A 10,898-nucleotide genomic window follows, 5' to 3' on the forward strand; every position below is an offset into this window, starting at 1 on the left:
GAGACAGGTCAGATTTTAAAAAATTAGCCTGGTCATTAAGGCTCAAATAGGCTTGGTCCCTAAGGGGTTAAATAAAGCCCTGTCTACATGAAATGATAAAGCAAAACCCTCACTCCCCACAGACCATGAAGTGGCAGGAAAAAATGCATAAAGAGCCTTGCCTGTCTGTATAGTGCCAGCAGTACAGTACAACTATCATTTATTTCTTACTCTCTAATATTGAGATGTCTTTGCTTGTCTTGTTCCAATCTATACAGAAAAGTAGGAAGCATTAGAATGGGAAAAGGCATTTTCCATTGTAGGCAAATAAGGCAAACTATACCCCTTCCTTCAGCAATAGCATCAATTAAAAATAAAATAGATGGATACGGGTTACTAGGATCTTGCTATACAGACAGTGAGCAACAGGCGTGATGTCCCTTATGGTATGTCAGGGACAGTAAGGGAATCCTAGGAAACCTCTCACGCCCAAAATGTATCTCAATCCAAGCATACCCCTACATTGCCTATTGGTCATATAATGCATCTGTGCAAATTATGTAGACACCACTGCTCTATATATAGAATTTTTATAATAAATATATTTAATGTATTATATATTTTAATATATATTTAGTGATTTTATTTATTGTGTTGTCTTATATCTGCAGATATGCCCCCAATGCTTCCCATGGACCTTAAAGGAGAACCTGGAGCAGCAGGAAAACCTGGCCCCCGGGGACCACCTGGGCCTCCCGGACCGCCTGGAAAGCCAGGAATAGGAAAACCTGGATTACAAGGAATGCAGGGGCCTGCTGGTCCTCCTGGCTTTTCTAGCATTGGAAAAGCAGGTTTACCAGGCATGCCTGGCAAAATTGGACCGAAGGGTCTTCCTGGCCCAAAAGGAGAGCCTGGAATGAGGGGAGAGCACGGACCTAGGGGATTGCCTGGATCTCCTGGAATTCCTGGCCCTTCAGGAATCTCATCAAATGGAAAACCAGGTGTTCAAGGTGCTCCAGGACAGCCAGGAATCAGGGGTGAACCTGGTCAAAAAGGTGAGCCAGGACCTCGTGGAGACAAAGGCATTAAAGGAGAAGCTGGAATTGGCAAACCAGGACTTCCTGGTGCCCGTGGCCTTGGTGGCCCACCTGGGCCAATGGGCCCACAAGGTCTGACAGGTAATGGAAAACCAGGACTTGATGGATTACCAGGGAGCACAGGGAATAAAGGTGATGTAGGTCCACCTGGGCCACCAGGAGTTGTTGGCCCACCAGGGCCGCAGGGCCCACAAGGTAAACCTGGCATTGATGGAATTGGTAAACCAGGTTTAGATGGTTTACCAGGACTACAGGGGCACTTAGGTCCTAAAGGAGAACCAGGTATACGAGGCTTACCAGGATTGCCAGGGCAACCAGGGTATGGGAAACCAGGTCTTCCGGGATTAAAAGGGGATAGAGGACCTGCTGGACTTCCTGGAGGAATAGGAGATAAAGGAGAGCCAGGCATAGAAGGTGAACCAGGTGAGCAAGGGCCACAAGGTATTATAGGACCTCCTGGACTTCCAGGTTCTATGGGATTGCCAGGAAAAAATGGTTTACCTGGCTTAAAAGGTGACATTGGACCTACTGGTCCCCCAGGTGCACCTGGAATTCCAGGGAGTCAGGGTCCCAGTGGATTTGTAGGTAAACCAGGTATTACAGGTGAAAGGGGACTTCCAGGCCTCAAAGGACTGCCAGGTCCAATAGGACCGAAAGGGGAGGGTGGGTTAATGGGACTTCCAGGTTTGCCAGGTCAAATAGGTAGCCCAGGGCCAAAAGGAGAAGGTGGAATTCCAGGTCAGCCTGGCCCAAGAGGTCCAGCTGGTATTCCTGGCCTGCAAGGATCTGCTGGTCCTATTGGGCCTCAAGGATTACCAGGATTAAAAGGGGAACCTGGCATCCCTGGACAACCTGGAAATAGCATCAATGGAGAGCCAGGTTTAATTGGCCCTGTAGGACCTCCAGGAATTCCAGGGCAACCTGGTTTAAATGGCCAACCTGGGCCACCTGGTCCACCGGGCCCACCAGGCCCACCAGGAATCTATAGTGATGGCACTATTGCTGGCTTGCACTTGCCGGAAGGAGGCGTGGAAGGAGGTACAATAGAAAGACCGGGAAAGCCTCAGTACGGTACTGGAGAACTATCTGCCAAAATAGCCCCAGCATTCACTGCCATCTTAACGACACCATTCCCTCCTTCTGGTATGCCTATCAAATTCGATCGGACTCTGTACAATGGCCATAATGGTTATAATCCTCTAACTGGGATATTTACTTGTTCTCTTCCTGGAATTTACTACTTTGCCTACCATGTCCATGTTAAAGGAACCAACATCTGGGTTGCTCTTTACAAGAACAATGTACCTGCTACTTACACATACGATGAATACAAGAAAGGGTATATGGACCAAGCCTCTGGGAGTGCAGTGTTAGAACTTAAGGAAAATGACCAAGTTTGGGTCCAGATGCCTTCAGACCAAGCAAATGGCTTATATTCAACAGAGTACATTCATTCTTCATTCTCTGGCTTTCTCCTTTGTCCCACATAACGGACTTGCAATGACATTGCTAGCCCTAGTTATAAACTATCTTTGAAAATTACATGCAAAGCAACAAAAATGACTCTACACATATATTCACTGGGAGAAAAGGCCTACGTACTTGTTTAAGACACTGAAACAAGACTTTTAAAGTAATCACCTTATTACCCAGTGACTTAAAATTCAGAGCAGACCAGCAAGCTTGTGGCAAGATGACTATGCTACGCCAGCGTTCTACAGCTTAGAAGTTCATCGGAACCTCAAATGTTCCAAATGTTTGATTATTTTGTGAATTTTTGATAATTTATCTGTACCTGCTAGGTATGTTGCATAGTATTTTAGTTGTAAAAACACTGCATCAACACTTCATGTAATGAGGATGACCTTGCCGGATTTATAATGGTTTCAAAGTTTTATGCACTCTGCCTAGAGCCTCCAGACATGCTTATTGCATAGGTTTCCTACTGTTTTTACCTACCTGCAAAGACAATAGAAGCATTGAAGAAATAAAGCAAATTGTTGAATGTTTAAGGTGATGCACAAACTGTGAGCATGTGTGATAGGCTTTTCTCTTAGTAGAGTAGTAGCTGCTGACTCTTGGTTTTCGCCAAGACTTTAAGTTGCTTTTAGCCCCGGCAAGACTCGCCCAAAATTAGACACACATTAAAATGGTATTTCAACTTTTAAAGTGAAAGGTCTGATATGCTTGTTAGAGTAAGTAACTATATCAATGCTCCAGGTCCATGAATTGATGAATCATGAGTAATGTTGGGCCAACTTCACAAGAATGTCCAAGTTCGGCAACTTCTCTGAACCTGGATACGCTTCATTGAACTCTGGACAAGTTAGATGCTGCCCTAGGAAGTCCTGGAAAACCTGGATACAGCCATAGACTATAGGTTATATCCATGTTTTCCAGGCAGTCCTTGGGCTGCCTCAACCTCCTCCGGATTTGGAGTGGCGTTGAGCGAACTTCACAAGAATGTCCAAGTTCGGCAACTTCTCCAAACCTGGACGCTCCCCATTGAACTCCCTGCATCTGGACACGTTAGATGCCGCACTAGGAAGTCCTGGAAAACCTGGATACAGCCATTGACCATAGGTTATATCCATGTTTTCCAGGCAGTCCTTGGGCTGCCTCCACCTTCTCCAGATGTCTAGAGTAAAATAACAAGCGTCCAGGTTCGGAGAAGTTGCCGATCCCGGGCATTTTCATGAAGTTCTCTCAACACTTATTACACTACCACATTTCCAAACTAACATCTACTATCCCTACTGTAATTTATAATATTTTGGATGGCTGACATGTATCTTGAGTTTATCCATTTTTTATATAGCTGATGCCATAACGCACTGGTACCTGGTCGCTGTCTATTATAATGTATTACATTACAATATTCCATGTATAGCACATATTTCCCTCATCGATATGCCATTCATTCATATAAATTACAACCCCAAAAATTATAATATCAGGAAGCCTACTTGACTGGATACATGTCAATTCTACATTGAAACCAAGAATGTGATCTAAAGCATCCTCAACCATTAGCTAGAAATCTTTGGAGATGTTCCATGGCTCGTCTTTTTTTTTTTTTTTTTTTTTTTAATCTTGCCATTGTATTTTTTAAAAATATGAGCTTTTTTGAGTGGGAAGGGGATGATTACTGTTCTTCTTCACCATTCAGTGCCTTCCTAATAAGTAACTGTTCATTGTAATCATTTTTTACTTTATTATTCACTTGTTTGCAATGGTGCTATGCCCTACTTACCAATGTTATATATTCATATAGTGCAATATTATTCTCAAAACAGCAACTGGTTTTTGAAAGTATCATTCCTGTTTTGTCCTGCTAATATTAATGGATTTTGTATTGACAATGCTTGAACTGTAATGGAATTTGGGGTAAAGAGATATGTTATTGTGCATCTTCCATTAACCTCCTAGCTGCAGCGTTAGGCTGTGAGCATGCCGGTTGACCAGGGTTATTTTGCAGAGAGGTGGTTAATGATCACGGGTCAAACACAAGTCCCCCTAATAATGATGGTTTTCAAAGTGCACCTCCATATAGTGTGCGGGCAACTGGTGTCAGAAAGTTATATAGATTTGAAATTTACTTCTATGTAGAAATTTCCAGTCTTCCAATACTTATCAGCTGCTGTATGTCCTGCAGGAAGTGTTGTATTCTTTCCAATCTGACACATTACTCTCTGACGCCACCTCTCTCCTTGACAAGAACTGTGTAGAGCAGGGGAGGTTTTCTCTTAAGGCCGCCTCTGAGGAGCTCGTTTGCTCCTCATTCCCCGCTCGCTGCTGCCGCTATTCCACGCGACAGCAGCGAGGGGGTGAGTCCGGGGAGGGCCGGGGGGAGCGGTGGGGGGGCTGCCCAGGTGATCGCTGATTGTCCGGGCAGCCCATAGGATATAGCGGCGGTCTGCTGTCGCCGTTCCGTGGAATAGGCAGCAGATCACTGCTATATAAGGCTGGATTCACACTGCGTTTTTGCAATCCGTTTTTTGAAAAAAAAAACGGATGAAAAAAGGAATTGCAAAAAATGGATGCATTTGTGTGCATCCGTTTTGATCCGTTTTTTCATTGACTTCCATTATAAAAAAAAAACGGATCCATTTTTTGGACGGACACAAAAACGTTGCTGACACTATTTTTTTGTCCGTTAAAAAAAACGGATCCATTAAACGTATGCTAATAACACAGTGTGAACCCAGCCTAAGTCGTTTGTCTTTCAACATGTTGAAAGACAAACGACTTCAACGATCAGCCGACATGAACGATGTCGGCTGATCGTTGCCTCCTATTCCACGGGACGATTATCGGCTGTAATGGCCGAATGCGGCCGATCATCGTTCCGTGAAATAGGGCCTTTAGCTCTGGACAGTTCCTATCATGGACAGAGATGTCAGCAGAGAGCCTTGTCTTAGACTGGAAATAATACACCACTTCCTGCAGGACATTCAGCAGCTAATAAGTACTGGAAGACTTGGAGATTTTTTAATTGAAGTAAATAACAAATCTATATAACTATCTGATACCATTTGATTTGAAAGAAAAAAAAAATCACCCCTTTAAGAGAGCCAAACAATAAATCTAGTATTTAAAAAAAGGGGTCCGCTTCTTATTGTAGCAATAGTGCCACATTCGGTCATAGGCTGTGCCTGGTATTGCAGCCTTGCATCAATAACTTGAATGGGATTGGGGCGCAATACCAGACATCACCCCCAAAACAAGATTAGAAATTTGCCGATGTATCTCTCTCTACAGTAATGTGAACAATGACAATACAGAATCTCACCTGAACCTTTCTGTTCTCGCCACACAACTGTTTGGTTATTGATGAGATCTTTGTTACTTTTCAAGAAATAAAAAAAAGAATTCTCTGCCCGGACGGTCTTGGCAAGGTTTCACGGCATGCACCCTAGCGATAAGCCGGCCGTCGGAGCTGCACTATACTACGGTAACTCTTGCCAAGTAATAATCAACCGTCATTAATCAAACAGACCAATATATTACTTGAAACCGTTCCCAATAAGTTCTACTTGTTCTGCTTCCATTAAAAATACTGGAGCAATTATACATTGAATATTTCTAAGAAAGTCGATTAAAGTAATAGGTGGAATAACAATATTAAAGAGAAGCTCAGCAGAACCTTAGAATCTGTTGTCTGACGCAGCAACATGACTGGTGTTCTGCTGGGGATTTGCCCTGTTCTGCATACTATATAGGCCTCTGTGGGTGGCTGGAACCGAGGTTCTATGGGGGAGGGGGGGTTTCCTGTCCAGTCGGAGCTGACTGCCTATGTTTTTGCTGACTGAATAACATAGAGACAGTTTCCTAATAAAATATCTGAACTCTGTCTTGTCTGCGGTTTCATTTGAAGGAATGAGGTGTTCGTGAGAGACGTAGCATAGGCAGCCGTGAGCTCAGCCGACACGTGTGCGTTTTATGTACCACTGCATGGCTTTTATATGTTTCTGCTCGCTAGAAGGAAATTGCCTCATTAGTCATAGTAAAAAAAAAAAACTAAGAAGTAAAAACCAACCCTCATTGGTACACTGAGGAATTGAGCAGGTAGGATATAACTTCACCATAGAGGCCCTTAAAAATTAACCATGGTGAAACATGAAGCCACTGAGTACAAGGGAAACACAGTATATAGTGAATGAACGTGAGGGTGGGACTGGCTAAGGCCAGTAAAGATGTCATCAGGAAATAACAATACTGACTACAATAAGTAAACTGCAGATTGAATAAACACATATACATACAATACAGACCTGTTCACTGGGATGGAACATTGACATTTATAATGCTTAAAGTGTTACTGTCGCTTCAATTTTTTTTTTTTTTGCCAGAAATCAATAGTACAAGCCATTTTTAGAACGACCAGCAGAAGATGTGGGTGAAGCTAGGGCTTGGGTGTGATGGAAAATCACCACCCAACCCCTTTGTTTTGGGCGAGATAAGCTTTGCCCATCCCCTTAGTAAACACAGGTCATGTTGAACATTTCTTTATATGGGGAGGACTGGTGCTGAATGGAAGAGATAACTGGTGGACGAATGGCCATGTATGGCCACCTTAGGGTGCGTTCACACGTACAGCTGATCTGCAGCAAATTTGGAACTTGCAGATTTGCTTTGAATCTTATCTGGGCCATCAAATCTGCTGCAGATCCTGTACGTGTGAACGGACCCTTAAAGGAGAAGTCCCATGAAACTAAAAAATCAGAGGCAGGCAGGAGGGTAGGGGAACATAATAAAGAAAGCATACTTATCCATCCCCGTGCCCTTGCAGTGATGCCTTCCCGATATCTGCCAGCCACCGTCCTCCAGCAGCTCCTGGATGGATTCCCTGCTTACCCCATCAGAGATAGGGGCGGGACAGCACTGCAGTTACTGATTGGCTGAGCGGGCAATCCATCAGTTGGTCTTTGATGTACCAACAGCAGGACCTGGGTAATGACGTAAGAAGAAGCCACACAAAAATTACTTTCCAGCAGCTGTCAGAGACACCTGACAGCAGCACTACAAAGGCATGGGGATGGGTAAGTATACCTTATTGTGTTCATGCACCACCCTGTCTGCAGTATATTTTTTTATTTTCATGGGATTTCCTCTTTAAAGGAGAAGTCAGTGGCTGCAACTATTTTTGGAAGAGGCAGGGGCAGAGGGGAACATAATAACCACTACTACCCATCCCCGTGCCTGTCCAGCGCTGGTTTGCCGCCCCAGAATGGATCCCTGCCGGCTTCCAGGATCATCTTCTCAGCCGACTTCATGACCGACTGATCGACAGCTCACTCAGCCAATCATTGACTGGGACAGGACGCCGCTCCAGTCATTGATTGGCTGAGTGGGCTGTCCATCAGCCAGGTTGGTCATCACAGCTCAGGTCCTGGACCTTCTGGTACAGCGAGTCACAGGCGAGGGGTAAGTAGTGGTTCCTTATGATTCCACCACCACCACCCCCCCCTTGCTGGATTTTAAAATAAAAAACTGCTCCTTTAACTGTTAAAAACTCAACCAACATTCATGTGATGGGACTTGTACTTATTGATGAACATTGACAGTCTTAATGCAGCAGAGCTGAAAAGCAGTCAGTGATTTATTGTATCTGTGTGGTCGTATTTAAAGAGTATCGGTCACTACAAATGACTATTGACGTGTCATCAGACAATGTAAGTCTATGAGAAAATATTGACGGAATAAGTGGCCAGCAAGAGAGTGGAACGTGCTACCACAATCTCTCCATGGCTATATGTCCTGATCCGAGAACGTCTCGGCAGTGAGACCCACTGTGATGTGATGACATTTTAAAGGTTATTTGTAGTGACCGTGCCCATTTAATAATGCCAATGTTATACACTACAAATAATAATAAAAAAAAAAAAACATAACATAAACATTCTTTAAAAACAAAACAAAAAACACCTTTACTGATGCCCTCTAGTAAAGTAACTTATTCTTCAGTTTAGGTGAAGTTCACACACACACACACACACACACACACACCTTGACCAGTTGGCTATTTTACAGTTTCAGGCTATGTTCACAGTACGTAAGAGACCGGCCGTTCCGTGACCCCGGCCGGGTCACGGAACGGACGGTCTCTGGCCGGATGATCTTTCGGCTGCGGAGCTCTGATGCGGGCGCATCAGCGCGCGCCCGCATCAGAGCTTCCCATAGCCCACAGTGAAGCAAGCGGCCGGAGCCGCTCGCTTCATTGTGTGAACTGACAGGTCTTTCTGCGGCTGTAATTCACTCAATTCCGGCTGCAGAAAACTGACCTGTCAGTTATTTGCGGCGCCGCACAGGTCCCGGCCGGAGCGTATACGATGTGTGTACGCTCCGGCCGGGATCTCATTGAAAGTAAGGTTATGTTCCACCCTGCAAAACTACAGCCATAGTTCTGCGGCGAGAACTACGGCCGTAGTTTTACGTAGTGTGAACATAGCCTAAAGGGGACAAATCTAGCCTGCTGATGTGTCTATATTGCACATGAGACGCCGAGGAGGAAGATACGTCTCTTACCTTCCTTCTCTGCGATATTCCGGTGCAGTTACATTGTTCTCAATGGTCTGGTAAGACTGTTAGGAGCATTGCCCCACACCATGGCGCGGTCTGCCCCAGCCAGCCTGCCCCTTTCAAATGATAATGAATGGGGCAGGTCGGAGTGGAGATATGGGGGCAGGCAGTGCAGTTAATGTTCTCTCCAGACCGTGGAGCATACAACTAACTGCACCAGAACAGCGCCGAGGAGGAGGGTAAGAGACATCCCTTTCTCCTCTGCGTCTCCTGGGCTGTAGGGACATATCAGCAGGTCAGATTTTTCTAACTTGTTGATAGTTTCTAAAAAAAATCCCTAAGAAGTTTTAAAAAATAATGTGGACCAAAAGCAAAAATTGACTGAAGAATAAAACAAATGAAATGGCGTTTGGACCATTTTTTAGGACATTTTGTGTGATGTTTTTTAAAACAACAGAAAGAGACTGTACTAGTAAAACTATACTGCATCCTAAAACAGGACTTCTCAGCCATCCCACAAATCTATGGTGTTGGCAATTGAGATCTCTTTGGTAAGTGACTAGACGGTGACCATGTCTAGCAGTCATTTTAATGTCCATTGGTTTAAAATAAAACACTGATTTGTCTTTCCTTACTTTTCCTCCTGACCTGGCCAGATAATGCCAACTTAAAAAAAGCCAAAAACACAATTTTTGCAATACTATGTCAGAAAATATTTACGTTATATGTGTTTCTGTTTCAGTACCCTGTGTTTGGAATTTAAAGAATTTCCTGATTGAATTGAATTCCTACTTTCAGAAATAATAAAAAATTTTAATTTAAGTTGGAAAAAAAAAAAAGGAAAAAAAAACTCCATGGTACCCAAATAGAATACACATCTAAACAATAAAGTTTATTTTTAACACGAGTCACGAGACACACCATATTAAAAAACATTTAAAAACACAACAATGCAAACCCTTTGCAAAGTCCCTGCTAATCACTCTTGAGGTTGCAAGCAGCAAGAGGGGGGAGAGGGGCTAAATACCAGAGAGACTGTATAAGTGGGATGCCTATATGAGGGATAATACCTATAGTAGTCATGGAAGATACTACCTATTTGGGCTTTATCAGCAGTGAGAGGCCTAACTACTATATGGATGTACGAGGGGGGAGCCTAACTACTATACTGGGGCACAATGGGCCCTAACTACTATATGAGGGCACAGAGGAACCTAACTACTTTCATATGGGGGCAGAGGGACTTAATACTATATGTCCTGCAAAAAGGAACATATTTTTTTCTCTGGAATATTCTGGCCCAAGTTGAATAGAAAAAGAAAAGTGAACAATTCCAGTCAGAGAAGATGCCACCTGTGAGTTACTGGACATGAATGCACTGTGATTGTTTGTAAGGTCTGCAAAGCCTGTGTAGAACTGGTATCTACCAATATGTGGTCTTTGTATAGGATTTTATTCAGTAACAGTATGGTATTTGCAGTGGTCATAGTGTGGTGGAATATTTGTCCCTTGTATGTCTAGGCATATAGTAACAGCAAAATTGATTAAATATTAACAGATCTCAAACACCTAATGCAGCTAAAACCCACAGTGCAAGGTGAGCTGTACTGCAGGTTTTATGCCAGCATTTTAGGAGTAACAGCGATCAGCTGGGGACCAGGCAAAAGCTCGAGCCTCGGCTGATAGTGTCTCTAGAGCTTCAAAATGGCAATCGTTATCAATAATGTAATTGAATGTCAATCAAAATCAATCATTATCGGCTGGGTTATGTGTGGCAGGGAAACTGTATATATCTGTGCT

General features: G+C 43.7%; 1 protein-coding gene across 2 annotated transcripts in view; it reads left to right on the forward strand.

Annotated features, from left to right (window-relative positions):
• The window catches only part of COL8A2 (collagen type VIII alpha 2 chain), a 116,008-nt gene extending 111,087 nt beyond the window's left edge, over nt 1-4,921 (forward strand). For both annotated transcript variants that reach the window (XM_069971662.1, XM_069971661.1), the window contains exon 4: nt 651-4,921. In XM_069971662.1, coding sequence (XP_069827763.1) covers nt 651-2,566 — 1,916 coding nt within the window. In that variant the 3' untranslated portion in view covers nt 2,567-4,921. The remainder of the gene's footprint in view (nt 1-650) is intronic.
• Nucleotides 4,922-10,898: the final 5,977 nt, after the last annotated feature.

Source organism: Dendropsophus ebraccatus, chromosome 5 (genome assembly GCF_027789765.1).
Source record: "Dendropsophus ebraccatus isolate aDenEbr1 chromosome 5, aDenEbr1.pat, whole genome shotgun sequence".
NCBI lineage: Eukaryota > Metazoa > Chordata > Amphibia > Anura > Hylidae > Dendropsophus > Dendropsophus ebraccatus.